This window comes from Numenius arquata, chromosome 21, assembly GCF_964106895.1.
Source record: "Numenius arquata chromosome 21, bNumArq3.hap1.1, whole genome shotgun sequence".
Lineage (NCBI taxonomy): Eukaryota > Metazoa > Chordata > Aves > Charadriiformes > Scolopacidae > Numenius > Numenius arquata.
This window is the reverse complement of record NC_133596.1, coordinates 457,710-479,575: the sequence shown is the minus strand read 5'-3', so window position 1 is coordinate 479,575 and position 21,866 is coordinate 457,710. Positions and strand designations below refer to the sequence as shown.

Sequence of the window (21,866 nt, the reverse complement as noted above, 5' to 3'; positions counted from 1 at the left end):
GCAGCTTTTGATGTCCCGGTTCTCCTCTGTACCATTGCTTGTTTCCTTTTCAAAGGCTGTGCAATAAAGCATCCACATAAATGGGCATCCACATAAACCATAAGCCATGGCCACAATGTGGCTTCGTAGCGAGGAAGACATTATTTTCCATTTCACTGTCTTTGCCAAAGTACTCTCTGTTTTATACAATCCCTGCAGCTGAGGGACTAAGAAATGGCTCCTGAGCAGCAGCAGCTACTTTACAGCAAACCACCGTGTTTGCCAAACTAACATAAATGCTAAGTAACACACGGGTTTGTGTCTTATCAAGAGTAGATTTAATCTCTGGCTGATCAGCAGGCTTTCTATAGCTGCCCTAACTTGGTCTAGCCTTTCCTGAATACTTTTTCTACCCAGTGAAATCTAGCTCATCTGGTGAACATCTGGTGAAATCTAGACCCGGGCCTGTCTCCATGCTCAGGGGATCCTCTACTCTCATCCCTAGACAGGGAGGTCTTGCACTTGGTTTCTATTGCAGTTTCCACAAGTGACTTGCAAAGGTCCTTTCCCACCCCACTATCGCTGAACAGCAGATACACCCTTGCAAACTGCAAAGTGTGTAGGGGAAGGGAACCTCCCTGCCTCAGAAGGGAACCAGAAGTCCATCTCTGGACTCCCAGGAAGCAACAAGGAGCTGAGCTGGACTCTGGTAGACCCCCATGTACATTCTGTGGGAACCGGATGTGGAGGACAAGTCATTTCCACAGAAAACCAAATACCCTACTGAAAGGTGCTTCTGTAACTATCTGGTACCTTTTCTCCTTCTGAAAGCAAAAAAAAAATTACTCCTTATTCCCACCGATGTATTTTTTCCTCTTCTTCGGCCAGGAGAAGAGAAGGCTCCGGGGAGACCTTAGAGCCTCTTCTGGTCCCTAAAGGGGGCTCCAGGAAAGCTGGGGAGGGACTCATGATCAGGGAGGGGAGCCACAGGACAAGGGGGAAGGGTTTGACACTGAAAGAGGGGAGATTGAGATGAGATCTCACGAAGAACTTCTTTGCTGTGAGGGTGGTGAGACCCTGGCCCAGGTTGCCCAGAGAAGCTGTGGCTGCCCCATCCCTGGAGGGGTTCAAGGCCAGGTTGGATGGTGCTATGAGCAACCTGCTCTGGTGGGAGGTGTCCCTGCGCAGGGCAGGGGGTGGGACTGGATGGGCTTTAAGGTCCCTTCAACCCAAACCATTCCATGATTCTATAATTTTCTTGTCCTGCACATCAAGTACAAATATTTCAGTCTATGAGGACCACTGACTCAAAAAGAACTCCAAGGAGGAAGGAGGCCTAGAGATCTCTTCCTCTACAGTATCTTTACCTCCTGAAATTAAACGTTTCATTCCATCCATCCCGCTGTCCTGGCATGCGTTGAAGAGCCCAGGCAACAGCCCAGTCTGCATCTGTAAGGGTCCACGTTGTGCATTCGCTTATTTCCACCCAGGCAACTCAAAACAGTTTGCTTTTACAAAGCTTGAATACAAGGATCAAAATAACCTCCCAGATTCCCTCCAGTGGAGCAGAGAAATATCTAGCAAAGGGCAAGGTACTTCGTTGCTGCTAAAGCCTGCCTGGCAGATGGGAAGCTTCACAGGACTTGGCTGAGTAGATAAGACAGGAGAAATACTGCATATTCAGACATAGCAGCGTATCATAGGCAGGACAGAAAGAAAAGGAAACAGGAACAGCTAAATTAACAATGAAACAGCATTGTGATAAGCTACACATTTTGCTGCCCCAACCAAGTGACACCCAGTGGAAAAAATTACTCTTAACTGCAGAAGCCAGTAGGACTAGCGCTCCAGTGACTTTGGCCACAGGCTGCACTCCTCCAGCCCCACTGCTAAACCACACCACTAGTCACATTCTCATAAGCATAGACGTCTCTGAGAAGCAGAAGCATAACATGCGTCTTACAAGCATTTCAAGTTCTCATATGACTCATCCTGAGCTTCCTGAAAAAAATTTCAAGGCAAGATCTGAAAGGTCAGTGCCATTGGTCAGCAAATACTTCACACCACCTGAAAGGAAATGCTACTAGAAAGACCAGTATTTCAGTATCAGAAGGAAGGACTCTGGGACGAGTGACTGGGACAGCAGATTCATCTTAGTCCCAAACCCTGTCAGAAAGCGCTACCTTCCTCGGGAGCTGCTTTCCCTGCAGAAATCTGTTTTGTAACACAACTTGGTCATGTCACTCCTCCCTAGTGGGCAAAAATAGAAGGCAATTACTCAGAACTTAAAGAGTTGAGACACCAGAACATGGAAGCATCTCTTCAGGGGCAGCAGAACCAGTCCTTCTGAAGAGAGACCTCGTCAATGCCTGAGACACAAAGAGCAGCACAAAGGATTGCACTCAACAGCAAGTCCAAGTGAAAGGAGTGGGTAATGGCAGTGAGGAGGAAGAAAAGCAGTATCTTCATGGAAGCAACTACCCACAGAACCCGGGTATGAGCCAGCAATGTGCCCTTGTCACCAAGAGGGCCAATGGAATCCCGGGCTGCATAGGGAAGAGTGTGGCCAGTAGGTCTCCCCTCTACTCTGCACTGGTGAGGCCACAACTGGAATACTGCCTCCAGTTCTGGGCTCCCCAGTTCAAGACAGGGAACTACTGGAGAGAGTCCAGCATAGGGCAATAAAGATGATTAAGAGATTGGAGCATCTCCCTTACGAGGAAAGGCTGAGAGCGCTGGGACTCTTTAGCCTGGAGAAGAGAAGGCTGAGGGGAGACCTTATTAATGCTTCCAAGTACCTAAAGGGTGGGTTGAAGGAGGATGGAGCCGGACTCTTTTCAGTGGTTCCCAGAGACAGGACGAGGGGCAATGGGCACAAGCTGGAACATAGGAAGTTCCATTCAAATATGGGGAAAAAATTCTTTAGGCTGAGGGTGGCAGAGCCCTGGAACAGGCTGCCCAGGGAGGGTGTGGAGTCCCCTTCTCTGGAGATCTCCAAGCCCCGCCTGGATGCAGTCCTGAGTGATGTGCTCTGGGCAACCCTGCTTTAGCAGGGGAGTTGGACTAGATGATCTCTAGAGGTCCCTTCCAACTCTGACAATTCTGTGATTCCGTGGTATGGGGATGGCCATCAGGACAGATGGGAAGAGTTTGCAGAAAGGTCTCCAGAGGAGCGTGTCAGGCATGTGTAAATCTGTAGCATACTCCATTTTTAACACCTTTAAACAGTGGAGGATCTCCTAAAAACTTAGAATACACACACAAAGTAGGGTTTTACAAATCAAAACTGAGCTCATCCCATAGCTCTGAGGGGTTACGCTCCACACAGGTGCCCAAGTCCTCCCAACCCATCCACACTCCCCAAAGGCACAGCAACAAGCTCTGTGTTCTGCACAGACTGGCAATGTGCACCCACCCAGGGAAGAGACACCCTCTCTCCGCCCTCCTGCCACCCTGCAGGACTGTCAATTCAAAATTCAAGTCAGACCCTTACCAGGGAAAGTGTTCACACTGAAGAGCGGCAACATTTCAGTGGCCAGCACTCAATTCACACCCTTGCAATTGTATTTTTGACTAATTCCAAGAAAAAAAAAAAAACAGCAGTAACTTGGGTAAAAATTTATTTTACATACAGACCATTGCAACAACTATTAATCAAGAGAAGTTATTTTTCCTTTACAGGGAGTGACCAGCTGGTCTGACATCAAGAGAAGTCTAAGCCTGAGAGCTGGGATTTTAGTTTGGAATCAGATCTTGGGGGAAGGGTCCTTCCAAGCGCAGTGAGGAGCTGCAGGGCTGTAACTGCAAGTCAGCTGCACTGCACAATGCTGGAAGCAGATCCCCAGAGTCAATTCAGACCTTTCCGAAGCTGAACTTTCTGAGAAAGATGGTGCTGGAAAGGTACGGATGCACTTTCAATATTTTCATCAGCTCTCAAACTAGAAATGAAAGTGGTGAAACAACACAATCTCTGTGAAGTACAAAACATCAAGTTACAGGGCACCAGACAAACGGGACAGCAATAATGGCAGGGACCCTCCTAAGCCAAGTGCTCTACATGTAGCGGGTTCCTGGCCGAGTTCATACTATGGCCCTAGTTCAAATGGACAGAGTACAAAAAATACTTTGACCGATAATTAATTGTACTGGAAACAAACAGTCTACTAAAAAGCAATTCTTACTCTAGGTGCCAATGAGTCCTTAAAAGCAGGGAGGGGACTGAGGAGCTGCACTTGGGCAGTGCTGCCAGGATCATTCCCGCTGCTCCATTTTTACTTTGGGAGGTCTCAGGAAGGTCCTGTTTTTCTTTTCTTTCTTCCCCTTTGTATTTGCCTGGAAATTTCTCCAGCTGTCCACTCGACCATCCCGACTTTCCTGGGAACAACGGAGAAGAAATGGAGAGTTAAAAGTGCAAGAGCCAGACAACAGGCAGCACATACCAGCTTCAAGAGATCAATAGCAATTTCCCCCTTATCCAGCACATGGCACCCTGGCAGCCAGGACACACAGACACAGTGAAGAGCCAGAGCAACAGACACAGCACAGGAGAAGTACAAGTGAACTTACAAACACCAGTATAAACACTATGCTGGTTTCTCGTTTCAGAAGCAACCAGCTTGGGTTGTGCAGTCCTGACTAGTCTACTGAATCTTAGTCTACTACTGAATCCCTGATGTGCAAAGGAAACAAGAAACCTCATCTCCAATGGATGTTCTTAATCTGTCAGCTCAGAATGTGCCATTTCCTTACTCCGTCTCACATCCTGGAGACAGCTCTCCTTGTGCTGCAGCCTGGAGGCAGGGAGAAGCAGAAGAGAAACATACGGTTGTCTTCTCTCATGCTTTTTGCCCCAAGCTTCATCACAGAGACAATGAGAAAAGACCTCTAAGTGCACTCTTGTCTCCTCTCCCTGGCCTATCTGGAGAGCAGCAGAAATCCCTCCTATGAGAAAAAGAAAACAAAAAACCCAACAACGAAAAAAAAAACCTCCCCACAAAGTCAGCCTATGATCTCTCCAGGCTGAAGGTTTCACACTAGGACAAAACAAGTCCAGGGATGATTCACTTTACAGTGTGGGATCCATCCGCTCCAGGCCCATCTGACCATCGCTGTGCCTGTACTCCTGGTGCTGCTCACAGGCTCCGGCTACAACTGCTGTCTGCTTTGCTCCCCTCCCTCCCCACGGCAGGCTGGGGGGAGGCCAGACACTAGCTGTGATCTGGATGATGGGGCAGAGCGCATCCTCAGCAAGTCTGCAGATGACACAAAACTGGGAGGAGAGGCTGATAGGCCAGAGGGTTGTGCTCAGCCAGAGGGACCTCGACAGGCTGGAGGAACAGGCTGACAAGAACCTCATGCAGTTCAACAAGGAGAAGGGCAAAGTCCTGCCCCTGGGAAGAAACAACCCCCGGCACCAGCACATGCTGGGGGCCACCCGGCTAGAAAGTAGCTTGGGAGAAAAGAACCTGGGGTCCTGGTGGACACCGGGTTGAACATGAGCCGGCAACATGCCCTTGCTGCAAAGAAGGCAAATGGTGTCCTGGGCTGCATTAGGCAAAGTATGGCCAGCAGGGCGAGGGTTGGAACATCCTTCCCCTCTGCTCAGCACTGGTGAGGCCACCCCCGGAGTGCTGTGTCCGGTGCTGGGCTCCCCAGTACAAGGGAGACATGGACAGACTGGAGAGAGTCCAACAAAGGGCCACAAGGGTGATGGAGCATCTCTCCTGTGAGGAAAGGCCGAGAGAGCTGGGACTGTTCAGCCTGGAGAAGACAAGGCTCAGGGGGAATCTCTTCAACGTATATAAATATCTGAAGGGAGGACGCAAAGCCAGGCTCTTCTCAGTGGTGCCCAGTGGCAGGACCAGAGGCAATGGGCACAAACTGGAACATGTGAAACTTCCTCTGAATGCAAGAAACATTTTTTTACTGTGATGGTGGTCAAGCACTAGGACAGGTTGCCCAGAGAGGCTGTGGAGTCTCCATTGATGAGGATATTCAAAAGCCATCTGTACATGGTCCTAGGCAGTCGGCTCTAGGTGGCCCTGCTTGATCAAGGGGGTTGGACCAGATGGACCTCAGACGTCCCTTCCAACCTCAACCATTCTGTGATCACACTTTTGCTAGGGATAAGGCTGTATGGCAACTCCTGTTCTAACCTTCTTGTTTCTTACAGTTTGTTGGCGGAAGCTATTCTTGAAATTATTAAGAAAGTTAATTTTGTGGGCAGGGTGGGAGAAAGTACATGTTCCAACCTGCCCCTTCTAAAATACATCAAGATATAACTGAGCTCTGAAAGCAGCCTATGAATAGCTTCTAGAAACAGCAGGCAACCCTTGGATGACACAGATACTCCTATGAGGATTCAGAAATACTGCAGAACATGCACAAGGGACAAAACCTACAGGTTTTAGGGTACAGAGACAGGATCAGAACTAGGATGCTGTATGCAGACAAGGATTGGAATCACCAGGAGTAGGAAAGCCCAGAAGAGCAACACAGAGGTACAATACAAGCATCTTTAAAAGTTGGGATTTTTGTGTTGGGTTTGTTTGAGGTTTTTTTTGAAACTGAGACAGAACCACAAGTGCAGAATATCAACTTAGGGGTTTTTTCCCTTATGTTTAAGTATCATTAGAAACAGCAACACACATGGTCCTTTTGGATATATTTTAAAGGCAGCCACTGAATTAGTACATACAGAAGCAGCCCAGAATTCATATGTTATTTTGTCCCCAGTCACCCTCTCTCAGTGGTGATCACTAGCCGAAATAAGCTTCTTGTGTAGTGCAGCGATCCATTTCAGACATTAACACCTAGCTTTGATACTGTCTTTTTACATGGATTAAATGGCCACCAGCAGGGCTGGAGAAGAAACCTGCAAGAGGGTTCAGCTGCCTAGGAATGGTTAAGTACATGCACGTACTCAGAGCTGCAATATCAACAGTTCTGCAGCTCCCCTGTTTGGTCCATCATTATTTGCTTGTAATACTTGCTCACATTTCCTCAGCTGCTATCCTTCACATCCTCAGCTGCTTCACTGCATCCCTACAGCAGTGACACCCAACTTCTGTGGCCATTCTGGAGGGAGAACATAGAACTTCTGCCAGCAGCAAGGCCAGTGACATACTCATTTATCTCTCTGGCATTACCTGACAAAACCCATACTGCACTCAACACAGCAGCATTACAAGTTTTCCAGAATGCGCAGCTTTTAATATCCATGTTATATAGCACATGAACACGAACTCTTCCCAGCTGAGTCTCCAGAAACAGCCTAGTTGTCCACTTTCCACAGGATACCAGTCCAGCTCATACACTTCTCTCCCAGAAATCCCCTTTTTTAAGGTCCTCTTGAACATAGACTGGGATCCAGCTTTAGATTAAATGAACAGTCTAGCTCATCTTTTCATGAGGTCCCGTACACCATTCCTGACTTCTTTCCCCCCCGCCCCCATATATCACAAGACTTCACCTCTGGTGTGTAATGAGGGAAGAGTTACAGGCTTGATCAAGTATTTTGGCAGGCTGTATGTTTGACCCCTAGAACAGCAGCACAACCACCACAAAACTACTTTTGATACACCTAAACCCAGAATACAGGGTGGATGGGTCGAAGGGAACTGACCGTCATTCAGGTGTCTAACATTCACAGGAGATATGGACTCCATATATGTTAGCAACCAGGCTGAAAAGTACCAATAGCAGTCCGCACTAGGGGTTGAACAGTGGCCAGATTAAGTTTTACTGGTCACCAGTGACCCGGGCTAAGCAGCAATTCAAATTTCTGACTAAGGACAAGAATGAACTGCTAACACAGCTGAAAAATACTACACCTTAATTTACTTAATTTACCAGACCTGTTTCTGGAAAGTGATACCAAAGCCCCATTGGTGGGCTCTTCTCCCCCCACAAGGACAAAACCCAGGCTTATGCAGGATCTTTTACAAAGTGTCTACTTAAATTATTTTATAGCAACTGCAGACAAGAAGTCTCTCTTCTCTCTACGGGCATTCCGCACAGCATGGCCAAGAACTGCTGAGGGCCTTCCTGTACGTTAAGCTGCTGATTACCTCAAAGTTCTTCTGCCATTCTCGCTCTCGTTTAGCTTTCTCTTGTGCCTCAATTTCCTCTTCCCTCTGTCGCTTCCTGGAAGGGAAGCCACAAAAAAATGATGAGCCCACAAGCATCTACTTTAAAGAAACACAGTAATACTTTCAAAACATCTCGTAAAGCTCTTCTGATTTCTTGGAATATTAAAGTGCTTGTCATAAGAGATACATATGCACACCTAAGATCGCACAGCAAACAGAACTTTATTTCAAATCTGGAAGAGCAGCGAGCAGAGAAGATGGTTTGGCACCACCGACAGCATGCACGTACTTAATTAGTGAGTTGGCTTCTCTTGCTCAGCAAAACAAGTTGGACTCCTTCATAACTCTAGTGGTAAGTCTCTAAAACTGTTAAGAGTATATATTTTGTGAAGTTAATGCACACTTGAGGATGCAAGGTAAGAATGAATTTTTTTTTCACCCTAGCTTTCATCTGTAATCAAAAGTAATGCCCTGCAAACATCTCCCAGACTGCCTTCACCAACCAGTACAGAAGCGCCGCTCTACGAAGTGCATCGTTAGTGAGCGCTCAGGCAACATGTCATCAAAACACCTAAAACAGTTCACAATCACACGTGCCACAGAGTACTTCTGGCACTTAATTAAATTTCAAAATAAATTCTTTGCATGCTAACAACATGCAGAAATGTGTTGCCATTTCACTGTTTTGGCTGGCCTCCATGTATACACATAAGAGTATATAAGCATACCAAATATATCAATGCCTTAAATCCAGGAGGGCAAGTTTCCCATTTACATTTCTCAATCACAGAGCTGTACAACCCATGGGCTGCCCAAAGAAGTGGTGGAATCTACATCACTGGAAGTCAGCTCGACAGGATGCTTATTAATATAATCCAAGACGCTGCTTTCAGCACGAGATTGGACCAGGTGATCTCCAAAGGTCCGTTCCAACTTAGACTCTTCTAAGATTCTATGATTCCTTATCTTCTCCAAGGCAGCGTAAGGGGGGAAGAAGAGCGTGAACTACACAAGCAGCATGCTGCTCATACCTTTCATGCATTTCTTTCGCTTCTCTTTCTTTCCTCTTAATTTCCAGTTCAGCAAAGAGCTTCATCGTCTGTTTGTATACAGCTTGTTTGAACTGTAAAACACAAGTCCAGTCTTAAAACAGTGCCCATGAATACAGTTTGAGAAGTTTATTTTAAGAAGCATAAAAAGAATGCAAACCATATGGCCCAAATAACTCTGTATCCTGCCTCAACAGTGGTCAGTAGCAGCAGCATAAGAAAGCAGCACTGCTGATTACATTCTGGACCTGACCAGGAAACAACTACTTATTAGCCTCATATTAGTTTCATTTTTATTTGTATTCACGAAGCTGCGCCTAAACAGAACTGTTCACTTATTCTTCTGTTAAGTCTTGCAATGTTATATTTGACAAAAAAGGCAAAATGGTCACTGTTTAGATAGTAATGTTCCAGCAGATCATCTTGATGTGTTTTAAAAGCCTAGCATTGGCTTTCCACTAGGAAATTATCGGTATACTTAAAACAAACTTCATTATTAAAGAACAGCAAGAGACTTCTGAAAATCAATGGAAAATAAGATAGTTATGGTGTTACTGCGGTGATATCAAGAGGAAAAAGTCACGTTGTAGGGGAAAAAAAAAAAGGTGACGACAGTAAGACTAATGATGTCAGTGTTTGATAATCATCTATCATTCTGTTAAAGACTCTAATATCACTTGACTTTTGCAGACTAGAAACCAGGTAAGAAGAACTAAGTTATGTCATGCCTTTTTTAATAGAAGTGGTTTGTTGCACAGCAGCATATCTGTCCTCAAGCGCTATATGGAAGAAACAGTTGAAACAGCTCTTACTACAAAACACCACTAAGAGCACATTTTAGATGTGCTGCAGTGGATTCTGTGCAAACCTCTGCTGGCACCAGGAATGCCACAGTTCCAGTATTCATGATACAAGAAATTCAGTTCAAAAAAGACTACACGATGCGCAAGCATGAAGACTTGCTCCAAGCAAAGAATTGGGTACTTTGATCTATATCATCTCATGATATATTCACAGGTATTACCCAACACATGGTACTGTACAGTGGCTTATCAGAATTTGTTCTTCTTTAAGTGCAAGGATTTACACCACTCTAACAAGTCTAATAAATACTTTCGTACTGGTTCTGACTCTTAATTCCTCAAAACACATTTTGTACTCCCCAGTTTCTCTGGACAGTACATGGTATGACTTACAACTTCAGGATCATCCTCTTCCACAGTGGGCGGTTTTCCATCCTTCTTCAACTGTTTCTTTTTTTCTTTTACCTAAAGATTAAGAACAAAAATAAGAGCCTAAAGAGTTCTATTTGGCTTACGTAATTGTATCCAAGCAGTTCTGCATTCCTACTCCGCTGTGTGGGAAGAACTTTGGATGACAGCAAGTTCTTGGTTTGGAATGATGTTTTATTTTAGACCAAAACCTCCTGGTCCTAGGTCCAGATAAACACATACAAGATCACTATTACATGACCTGTAGTAATTAAAAATACTATGTTAGACACTATTCATTCAACACAATCCCTTTGTTGGGCCTTTTGTGTTTGTTTTTAAGATATATTCATATCCAATACACACCATCCAAACAAGCAGGAAGTTTATTTTGTTTTGTAATATTCAAAAGACTAACAACAACAAGCAGAACATAAAGTGTTCCTTCATTTAGAGTATCTGAGTTCTCCCATATCATCTGCTTTCTCAAGCTTGTTGTGTTTTAGTCCACCCACATCACTCAACTAACTTCTTGGCCAATGCAATCCAATCTCCTTTACTTATCTTATAGGTCATTTTCCCCCAAACTTCCCAGTCTCCTGCTGTCACCACCTATTTTCTTCCACCTACACACATCTGAACTGCATCATTCATTCACAGACTTGAAAAAAAATATTTAGGTCAGATCATGTGGTCTGACCTAATTATTTCAAGTACTGAATTTCACTGAATTATCTTTCACCGAGCTCAGCAGCAGTCTTGGACAAAGCACATTTGTTCACCTGCACAGCTTCATTATGAGGTTTGCTCAGCTCACCTTTTAACAACCTAAACATGCAGCAGATGTACCAAAAAGCAAATTACAAACAACTGTTTACCACTCACCCACAGGCCTGGACGTTCCTATGGAATACTTACAGTGTGTTCCACATATTCTTTTCCTGCCTGTATCACATCCAAGGCCCTCTTCTTTTGCTCCTGATCTAGCAGCAACTTGTACGCTTTATCGACAGCTAACAAAAAGCATCAACATTAATAGCACCAGTAGTCACATTCACAAGGCATCACAAGATTGCTACTTGTTCACCATACAAATTTTGCTTTCTAGAATTTGGGGGGAGTCGGTTTGTTTGGGTTTTGGTTTTTTGTTGGTTTTAACACATGTAGGTAAGTGATATGATGATTAGTGAAATGAGATTTGGGCTACAGTGATGGCAGAGACTGTCAAACACCTTTTGGAGTTAGCAGGGTGAAAGTATCAGTCCTACCAAGTGATTCAGTTATAGGGCATGAGTTTAAGGTGCATAACGCCTCGCCGTAATGCAAAGCATACAACAGAAGCAATGTGATGGTTTTAGGTGTATGGTCTTTGAATAAAATCTAATGCGTAGATTAAGTAGTTTTTCTTGAACAATCTCGAAACACCATGGAAGTGTTTGTCACCCACTGCAAACTGACAATGCAATTACTGCCACCTAGCGAAATCCTCTGCTGAAATGCCACCCCACACATCTGCTTCTCCCTCATTTAAAGCATCTCTACAGCAATTCTTGTTTATCAGTGGGGCCTCCACCCCTAATAAGCATTTAAACAAGCTACAGAAAAATAGCAGCCCAACTACTACCGTACACCAGCCCAGAAAAAGGCTGAGAGCATTACCTTCAAACGCCTTCTGGGCTCTATCTGCGTCATCTTGATTTTTGTCTGGATGCACCAATATTGACAACTGCAAGAGAAAGGATCTTGCTATTAAGATCACTGTAAAACATGAAAAATATTTCAGAGATTTTTTTGAGGGGATGAAAATAGTCTCAGAAAGAAGGAATCACACGGGATCACATTCCTCTGTATAGTGACAAATCAGCTGACAATATGTAGAAGTATGCATCGGTAAAAGCTTTTAAATCAAATACAACCCCTGTAAGAAACAGGCTGACTGAAAAAAAGCTGCATCCTGGGATGTGCAGAACAACATAAACACCCTTCAGCTGCAGTGCCTGGGGCTCATACGAACCCAAGTTTTGTATCCTTGGTCTTAAGAAGAAACAAACGGACAAAGATGATCCTCCACCAAAGTTTACCTTTTACTCAACTATGTCTCCCAAGAAGTTCTCCAGTATCCCTAAGGCTGTTCAAATATCAAACTATTTAAAAGAGTGGCTAAGTTTTTCCTTAGGCTCCTTTACTTAAAGTTAAGAAAACTCCTTCCTGTACTCTCTATCCAGCAGAGACAGGATATTGATCACTAATGGGCTAATGGGCAACCTTAAGTGGGCTGAATGCACGTTCTCCACCTTTCTCTTCCAGAGAAAGTTCTTTCAAATTTTCCCCACATGGCATTTTTTTCAGGCCTCTTATTTTTGCTGTTGCTGTATGGGCTCTCTAGTTTATCTGCATCTTTCCTAGTATAACATTCAAAACTGGTCACAGTGCAGCAACTGAAATTGCATCAGTGCCGAAGAATGCAAAGTAATTACTTCCTGAATGCTGCTGATGGCACTTTCTAGTTCACAGGAAAAAGGTTTGCCCCTAGTCCTAAACTGCAGTATGCTGCCGATTCACTCCAGGATTTGCTAGAACCAATGTCTTTTTCCTTCTGTTGGCTGTTCCACATTCTGTATTTAGGTGTTTGATTTTTTCAACACACAATTCCATGCGCTTTTTTCGTTTCATCACATTGAATTCAAAACCCTTCCCCGTAGCATTCTACCAGCCTAAAGCTAAGACAGACCCAGTTTTGCAGAGCTGAGAAGTCAGCAACAGACTAAAAGGTTACCCTCCCACTTTCTACATACAGAAGCAGCCCATATCCCATCACGAACTTGGCCGGCATGTTCCTCTCTCAGCCAGCACAGCTTCCTTTCTAAAGACGGTTCTTGACATTTACACCACTAATTCTGGTGGGAGGCTATAGCCCTCCAAATATTGTGTTTCTTTGCTGCACACACTGATTAAAACTCAACCTTCTCCTGCAGATTTGTCAGCAGAGTAAGCCTGGGGTAATGCTTCCTGTGTTGCATGGGGCAATGCAGAGGGGTCAGTGAGCAGGGCTGCTGCTGTCCCCAGTAACCCAGTCACCAAAAATGACTGCTGAAATTCTTAAAGAAACATCACAGAAAATACATATATTTGAGAAAAATACCTTTTCTCAAAAGTTCCTAGTTCCTAAAATTTAGTTCCTAATTTCTGACAAATTTTGACCTTCTCTTTGAAGTAATGTTCAATAAGCTGATTATGCACCAGCATGAGTTTGCAATAGCCCCGTCAACACACTTTAGAGGCAAAGCAGCATTCCATGCATGGACCAGGGACACTTCTGCAGCTCTCTTCTTGTTGATACAAAGATTGGTCTATGCATTTCTTCCCAAAATGGCTACTCCTCTACCCAGATACAGCTTTGCCACCATTTTTCTTGTTCCCAAGCACAGTTCCACAATCTCTACAGAGCTTCTAGTTTCCTTCCAGAGGCTTTAAATGCAAAAGGCAAATACCTGCCGGAATCTTTTCTTTATCTCTTCATCTGTGGCTTCAGGATCCATCTGCAGTACCTACAAGAGACCATGACAGCAGAGCAAGTTTGATGACACTCCCCACATTTCAGGATCCTGGCAGCAAGCTCTCAACACATGGTTCATGGGCTTACAGACACAACACCAGAAAACTCCCCCCATTGGGGACCTGCTTCAGGACATGAATTTTCATCTAGTAAAACAGAAACATTTTCAGAGACACTGCGTTTGGGACATTCTACTTTTAGCAACGCTAGATTTCTCTGACTATGCCAGTGTCCTTTCCACACTCAATGCTCATGTAGACAGCTGCGACCCCTAACAGCCACAATTGGTGCCAAGCCACCTTCAGCCAGCCCTGTACCAATGCTTAGTTTGGTAGAAACGGAAGCATATGGTGGCTTTGGGACACTATCAGATCATTCATAACTAAGAACTTTGAGCAGGAAACATACTACTTTGTAAGAATTTATTCATTTTATCCTTTTGAAAGAAGACAGGAGAGTTTTACTGTTTGGTTTCCATGAACAAGTCCACTTGTCTACTGATCTTTAGGGATGTGGCAGAGTTCAGGAGCCCTCCTGTGAATTAATTTACTGAACAGAAGACCTAAGCAACAAGTGAGTCCACTCAATGCAGGTGCACACTGGTCTGACACTAAAAATTGTAAATAAAACTCTCACAGGAAAAATATAGTCTACTTCTAAATGGCTTGCTTAATTTACTCTCAAACTCAAGTACTGAGATCTACACAGAAATGAATGTTGTAAAGGTGAATCTACTGAATGATCTGGTTGACCAGCCCTAAACTGGGACTACAAAAAGCACCCAAGGCTTTAAAAAGGCAGATGAAGATGATATCACAAAGGAATACACAAGGGGAAAGCCAGCTCCAGATGAACACCAGATTGTTTTATTTACTGTCGTCCTCAGGCTTTCACACTTGTTAAGACATTATAACTGACTGCAACTGAAATCAAACTATGTAATGTACACGGGAACTACCTGTTTTCCAGTGACTCCTTAAAGATACTGTGAACAGTGAGAGTCCTTCTCTCATGCTACGCACTACCCAAGTTCAGTGGGATAAACATCCAAAATAAGACACAAGTAGAAATGCCGAGTCAAGTGCTCAGATCACAACCTGACAAGCATCCACCTGTAGTTGTTACACTCTCGTTCAGAATTGGCATTAATCAGCCAAACGTTCCAGTGCTGTTGCACGAGGGAAATGTGTCAAACAAATAGTTTTCACCTGCCATAAAACAGTGAAAAAGACAGCAAGCACACATACACCATCCTTCTGTATTCTGTAAACCTTCTGCACAGTAACCTGTATCTAGAGAATTTTTTTCTTTCTTTGTGTTCGGTCTTTTCACTGAAATAAATACCCAGTAAATCTAAAGGTTGGTATAACAATTCAGAAGGGAGAATAAAATGTTCAAACTAACCTCAAAAGGGTTCAAGTTGAAATAGGAAGATCCAGGTCTGGTCAGCCTGTCAATTTGGTTTTTTGATGTTAAAACAGAGTCTCGTTTTTCAATTTGCTTTACCTGAAGAACAAGAGAGACCTACATTAACTGACCATCACAACGTGCTTACCTGTTTTCCCGTGTAATTACTACACCGGTCATCATTGTTCTGTGCTACAATTCACAATGCCTCTTGCTCATCCCAGGCCTGTAGTTATTTTAATCAAGCACTAGCACAGCACATTTTTTAGCCTTTAGCACAGGATGACAGTATCTTTAATATTATGTTTTAACTGTAAAAAACCCTAGGAAGCACTTCCAGACATCTCTCCTACAGCTTGCTCAACACCTGTGGCTTTTCCCCTCACTTTGCTCCTGTACCAGCATCATGACTCCTCAGAAACCTTCTGCACTATTGCCTTTAACCCACAGTTGGCGGGATAGCCCATTGAACACATGAAGTCCCACTGGTGCAAGTATACAAGTTCATTTCATTCTGACCACAGGTTATTTAGTTCAGTTTACTTTTTGTTCTTTACAGTATCAAGCCAAGCCAAACCAAACCATACATTGCCATTCAACGTTCACCTTTATTTAAAGAAATAAGCATCCACGAAACCGGCACCACCCTTCTGCGGGCAGGCCCAGGTAAACATACCCGAGCCGCACACAGGATAAGGGGGACAGCACGGGCCGAGGGAAGGGGTCCCACGCGCCCCCCCGAGTGCCAGTTTGCGCACAAAAGGCCAAGCAGCGGAGCAGAGCGCAGAGCGACGTCCGGGGACCGTGGAGCGCATGGCTCCCGCCAGCGGGGGCTGAACGCCCGGCTCTTACTCCCAGAAACAACAGGGGCGGGAGACAGCGGCGCCGGCGGCAGCGAGCCCGGGGAACGCCTGCTCTCCCCGGCCCGAGCAGGAACCGCCGGCAACTGCCGCTCGCCCACCCCGGCCATTCGCTCGCCCCCTGCCCAGCACCGCCAGCGGTTTCGCCCGCCTCGTTCTCCCTCCCTCCCTCCCGCGGCCCAGGGCAGCCCCATCCCCTCCACAGCCGGGCTCGAGGCCCGGCGGGCTCCCCTCCGGGCGGCCGGGCCAGGCCCCGCGCGGCCCGCCAGGCCCCGGCACCGGGAAGGGCGGCCGCCGGCCGGCAGCGGCGGGCCGGCAGGGCCCGGGGGGCGGGGCAGGGCGGCCCGCCGCCGCGGCGGGGCCGGTACCTCGTTGTAGAAGGTGAGGAACGCCTCCTCGGCGGCGCCCCCCGCCCCAGGCTCCCCCGCTGCCGCCATCGCCAGCACCACGTGATGCCGTGCGCGCGCACGTGAGTAGGGCGCTGAGGCCGGCGGGGCGGGCGGCACCTTCGGCACGTGACCGCCGCGCGCGTCATAGCAACAGGTCCCGCCCCCCCCCCGCCGTCGTCGTCCTCGTCTTCCCCTTCCCCAGCCGCCGGGGCCCGGGCCCGGTCCTGAGGGAACAGGACGGGGAGGGACGGGCAGAACTGGGCAGGGACGGCTCGGCCCGGCCCGGCCCCGCCCCGGGAGCTCCCGCCGAGAGGGAAGCGCAGCTCTGGCGCGGGGGGCGGAAGCTGCGCATGCGCGGGCCGTGAGGCGAGGCGAGGCGGGGCGGGGGCGGGTCCCGTCCGCTCCAAGGGCAGGCGGGCGATGGCGGCGGTGGTGGCGGTGGCGCGGGGTGGCCTGCGCGGGGCCCTGCTGGTGCAGCAGCAGCGCTGGAGCTCGGGGTCGGGCGCCGACCAGGTGGGTGCGGGGACAGCCGGGGTGTGGGTGTGGGTGTGTGTGTGTGGGGGGGGGGGGGGTGGTGGTGGTGTCTGTCTGTCTGTCTGTCCTTTCCCCCCCTCACTGCTGTTTCTCCCTGCAGCTGGGCGAGCTGGGCAAAGGCGCCGGGAAGGGCGGTGGCGGCGGCGGTACCATCCGCGAGGCTGGGGGTGCCTTCGGGAAGAAGCAGGCGGCTGAGGAGGAGCGGTACTTCAGGTGAGCGCCCTGCGGCGGCCTCCGCCCGGGGGGCCCGCCCGGTTCGGCGGCCTAGTGCTGGGCCTCTGCCAGGCGCCCGGCCCAGGCCTAGGCCAGGCCCCTGCCCAGCCCTCCCCCCGACGCTGCCCCGGCTCCCGGGCCCCGCGCGGGAGGGCTGCGGCGACCCCCCGGTGCTGCACCTCGCGCCGTCCTTTCTTGCAGGGAGAAAGAGAGGGAGCAGCTCTCTGCCTTACGGAAACACCATGAGGAGGAGATCGATCACCACAAGAAAGAGATAGAGCGTCTGCAGAAAGAAATTGAGCGCCATAAGCATAAGATCAAGAAACTTAAAGATGATGACTAAGCTGGTGCTGTTGTTGAATGTGTACTGGCAGTATTGATTGTGGTGTAAAACAGCATTGAAGACTGTACACTTTGGCCAACATAATTCAAAAATCGTCCAATTATGCTGTGGTCTGCAACAATGACAAATAAACTACTCACTCTCTCTTTTTCTGCTCAGTAACTGTTTAATGAAAAAAAAAAATCCACTGTCTGTTTTTAAACATCATTGTTCTTCCCAAATAAGGATATACTGTTGAGGAGGCAGTCCTGTACAGAGCTTTACTATTTTCTTTAGATTCATTTGAAAGAAATCACCATTTGTACTTAGTGTGCTAACTTTAAGCTAAAGCTGCAAGAAAGGTTGGGTAAAAAATAGTGCCTATGTAGGGACCTACTCATACAGAAATAACCATCTCAAGAAAACTGTCACTGTGGTGTAGAGGAAAGATGGCTCTCCGCTGAACTAGCAGAGTATTTATAAAAACTAAGGTTCTTTTGTTGCACCAAGTGTTTAGTGCCATAAACGGAGAGAGAAAAATACTATTCTAAGTCATGGTGATTTCACTTGTGGCAGTGCGAGTTCCTGAAACAAGGAGGCTGAGATCCTGACTTCTACATGAACGTTCTTTTCTGCAAAGACTTTAATGAGGGCTGTGTCCAGTTTTGGGCCCCTCACTACCAGAAAGACATTGAGCTGCTGGAGCGGGTCCAGAGAAGGGCAACAGAGATGGTGAAGGGTCTGGAGCACAAGTCTTATGAGGAGAGGCTGAGGGAGCTGGGGGTGTTCAGCCTGGAGAAAAGGAGGCTGAGGGGAGACCTTCTCGCTCTCTACAACTCCCTGAAAGGAGGGTGTACCCAGGGGGGGTCAGTGTCCTCTCCCAAGAAACAGGCAACAGCATGAGAGGAAACAGCCTCAAGTTGCGCTAGGGGAGGTTTAAGATGGATATTGGGAAAAATTTCTTCACCAAAAGGGTTGTCAAGCCTTGGAATGGGCTGCCTAGGGCAGTAGTGGAGTCACCATCCCTGGAGGTGTTTAAAAGCCGGGCAGACGTGGTGCTGAGGGACATGAGTGAGTGGTAACTTGGCAGGGCTGGGTTAATGGTTGGAGTCTATGATCTTAAGGGTTTCTTCCAACCAAAATGATTCTATGGTTCTATAATTGTCCATTGGTGTTTTTTTTCTATCTGTAGTTATTGATGTTCCTTATTATGTCTCTTTCCAAAGAAGGATTAATTAAGATTATTTTTATGCAGGTTCAGTCACTTTTGCGATTTTAATAAAAGAAATTCATCCAAGAGCATATGGCAAGTGACCTATTGAAGTAGTGCAGCCTTACTAACCCTGACAAGAAGGGGATTTTATTTAATAAGAATGGGCAGGTAAGAAACCAGCCTTTCCTTCCATAGCCGCACTGCTGTGTCCCTAAATCTGCCTGAACAGACGTAGTTTCTACCACTGGTAAAAGCCCCCCTCCATTATGGTACCTTATGACACACTGCCAAGTGTTGCAAAGAAGTTGGTCTGGGGGGAGAAGTGGCTGGAACTGCCCTGTCTGAAGCAGGGGGAGGCAAAACGGAGCTTTTGAAGTAGAAAGTGCTTTGAGGGTGTGACTGGAGGTTTCTCCTGTGTTAACTGGTACATCCCCAGTCAGCTGTTCTCCCCTCGGGCCACTCTCTTTCACCTGAGGAATGTTGCAGGTGGTGGTACACCTTGTCTGCAGAGTAAACAGCAGCACTGTCACTCTGATGAACAGCCCATGCCCTTAAAAACACCGGGAACGTCGCCCGCACGGGCAGCCGTGGAGGGGAGCAGCTGTGCTGTGAGTGTGGCGGTGCCTGGCTTTGCTGTGTGCGGGAGATGGTGTTGCAGTGAGTTGTGCAGAGGTTATGTGTAGAGTTCTCTATGGGGTTTTTTCTTTCCAGTTGGGGCCAATTAACCTGAGACACCCCCCCCCCGGGAATATGAAACCCAGTGGGAAGAACTGCCTCATGAAAAGCAATACACTATTGACCTGTTCAGTTTTTTTACACATTTAAAATTCCACATTTTTGCTCATTTAAAAATCTTCTTGCTATTGTATCTGTCAGCTGGTTGGCTTCCCCCAAGAGCTGTGGAGTCACTCGTGAGATGTCCCCATTGAAGACCAATTTCTTGGCATTGCAGCTACCATGGACTATGCAATAGCTGAAATAAATATTAGAACAACTTTGTATTCTGAAGGGAACAGATTAGGGTTTAAACTCATGCTTTTGTGATTTACTTCATTTTTATGCGCCACTGAAACCTTAACTATGCCATGTAAGCTCAGCTGCAGAGCCTCTGCTGAGAGCCTGGAAGGGAGTGGGGATTTGCTGTGAGACTCTGGGAGAGAGTTGGATTTGAACCACCGTCAATGTGCCGCCAGGAGAGTGTTACAAACGCTGAAGGCCCCGGCGTTCAGGTGTGCGGTACAGTTTTGCCACACAGCAGAGAGCTTTCTTGCGCACCAGCGCTCTCTGAAATACCGTCTCTCCTCATGTTTCAACTTTGCACAAGTTTTGGGGGGGGCTTCTCCTCTGGTAGATGTGCCAGGTCCCTTACCACGTGTTCATAAACCCATCACATTTTCGGTAGAGGAACATCCAGTTAATTCACTACTATGCAATCACCCTAAACTTCTATCAGGTTATGGCAGTGGAAGCACATACAATGAGGTCAGGCAGTGGGCTGGGGAGGAGTCCCTTTCAGCAACGGTTTGACTGGCCGGCAATGATTACAAAGCCATGCCCACCGACTGGGGCTGCTGGGGAAGCTGGATTAACAATGCTGCCGTGTAAAGCAGATGGTCTCCTTCCTGCTTCCATCACTTCTCCCTTTCAACTGTCCCGGGTGTGTTGGGCTCGTGGGGGAGTCATTCAGCCTATCATCTCACCAGCCCGTGTTTTTGCTCTCAGCTCAATTAATCTTTCACTAGGTTAGCAAGTCAAGCGGAGTCCTAAAGTGCCAAAATCACAACCAACCAAATGCGAGAAGTACTGAGGAAGGACGGGTGTGTGTGGTGGGAGCAGTCTTCTCCCATCTCTTGAAATTACCCTTGCTAAATTAGAAAGGCCTCTATTTTTATCCAGCTGGCATGATAATTGATTTTGCAGCCCCCCTCCTACCAGGAATTCCATGTGGCTGTGAACCTTAATGCCTTGGGTAGCATCTGTTCAATTTGTCCTCGTGAGGAGGTTTCCCTGCTGCGTTCTACTCAATGACTTCTTCTTCCAGGGGGCCCCAATAACCTAGATCTCCCTGAAACCAGTTTGCTTTAGTTCAATGCCAGTGACATTCCTATTTAACAGGCAACCGTTTCATTTCCTTGGAGGTGCAAATATCTCTGCCTAGCACAAGATCCCTCTCCTGAACTTGCCTCTGGAAATCCCAAGCACCTCACCTACCCTACCTCCTGCACTCAGTCTTTACCGGGACAATTGTGTGAGCAGCTGAGCTCCTACAAGAGCTCCCAGCACCCCAGTCCTGGCCGCAGCACCCCACTTATGCTGGTTCTGGTGCTCATTAAAACGTTTTATACGCAGATTCAGTTGCAGAAATGCCTGTCCCTCTTCCCTGGGGTTAGCAAGAAGAATGAGTTTGTGTAGCGTCTGATCAGTAGCAAAGGTGGTTTGAGGTAAATGTTCAAGGGGGACCTCTGCCTTTTGGCAAGGGACATGTTAAATCATCTCATTTTGTGTAGTTTCATCATCAGTGCATCTCATCAGAAGTGGTTTTTAGTTCTATTGAAGTTTTAACCGTCAGTCTCTGCAATAAGCTACCAAATGACATTGATGGATGCTGCTTGTTACTGATTCTTATGATACAGCAATAACCCATCAAAGGTGAGTGTATGGCACCTGGGGTGCTTTAATAAGGTTTTCCTTCCAAGTGGAGTGCAATATGGCAAAAGCACCAGCTTGAAGGCTTGTAACATATTTTTTCTGCACTCTTTTCACAGCACTTGCAATGAAAAACATGAGAAAGGTAAATGTGAAAGATGTCCATGTCTGAGTTACAGACAGACTTCTTAACCAGTATTTCTGCTACAAGAAGGTGGAGATGATTTAAGATGATTGCATTTGGTCTGACGGATGTTTCACCAACAGGGTTTGGTACCCTGGAGTGCACTGTGCTACTGTAGGGCTTCTGACAAATTATGTGAGCATTTGTGTGACTAGGAGCAAGCAGTGTATCTGGGGTTCAATCATCCACCTCCAGGGCCAGTAGATGGAGAGA

The 21,866-nt window shown here is 46.9% G+C and overlaps 2 protein-coding genes across 2 annotated transcripts; one reads left to right on the top strand and one right to left on the bottom strand.

Annotated features, from left to right (window-relative positions):
* Positions 1-3,583: 3,583 nt before the first annotated feature.
* On the bottom strand, positions 3,584-16,605 carry DNAJC8 (DnaJ heat shock protein family (Hsp40) member C8). Its single transcript, XM_074162046.1, has 9 exons — positions 16,521-16,605; positions 15,290-15,391; positions 13,821-13,877; positions 11,989-12,055; positions 11,248-11,342; positions 10,315-10,386; positions 9,101-9,192; positions 8,049-8,124; positions 3,584-4,353 (listed from the first exon to the last, which is right to left on the bottom strand). Exons 1-9 carry the CDS (start codon positions 16,587-16,589, stop codon positions 4,231-4,233), a joined length of 753 nt encoding a protein of 250 aa, XP_074018147.1. The 5' UTR covers positions 16,590-16,605; the 3' UTR covers positions 3,584-4,230.
* Positions 16,606-16,925: 320 nt separating this feature from the next.
* Positions 16,926-18,905, top strand: ATP5IF1 (ATP synthase inhibitory factor subunit 1). The gene is made up of 3 exons (XM_074162105.1): positions 16,926-17,054; positions 17,176-17,288; positions 17,490-18,905. The coding sequence occupies exons 1-3, from the start codon at positions 16,962-16,964 to the stop codon at positions 17,629-17,631; spliced, it is 348 nt and encodes a 115-aa protein (XP_074018206.1). The 5' UTR covers positions 16,926-16,961; the 3' UTR covers positions 17,632-18,905.
* The last annotated feature ends 2,961 nt before the right edge of the window (positions 18,906-21,866 follow it).

Bases quoted from the DNA above. Each gene is read 5' to 3' on its own strand.
- DNAJC8 (XM_074162046.1), bottom strand. From the start codon at position 16,589: ATGGCGGCAGCGGGGGAGCCTGGGGCGGGGGGCGCCGCCGAGGAGGCG. The intron at 15,392-16,520 runs GTACCGGCCCCG...CTTGTTCTTCAG, and splicing joins TCCTCACCTTCTACAACGAG to GTAAAGCAAATTGAAAAACG. The intron at 8,125-9,100 runs GTATGAGCAGCA...CTTCCCTTCCAG, and splicing joins GCGAAAGAAATGCATGAAAG to GAAGCGACAGAGGGAAGAGG.
- ATP5IF1 (XM_074162105.1), top strand. From the start codon at position 16,962: ATGGCGGCGGTGGTGGCGGTGGCGCGGGGTGGCCTGCGCGGGGCCCTG. The intron at 17,055-17,175 runs GTGGGTGCGGGG...TTCTCCCTGCAG, and splicing joins CGGGGTCGGGCGCCGACCAG to CTGGGCGAGCTGGGCAAAGG. The intron at 17,289-17,489 runs GTGAGCGCCCTG...CCTTTCTTGCAG, and splicing joins GAGGAGGAGCGGTACTTCAG to GGAGAAAGAGAGGGAGCAGC.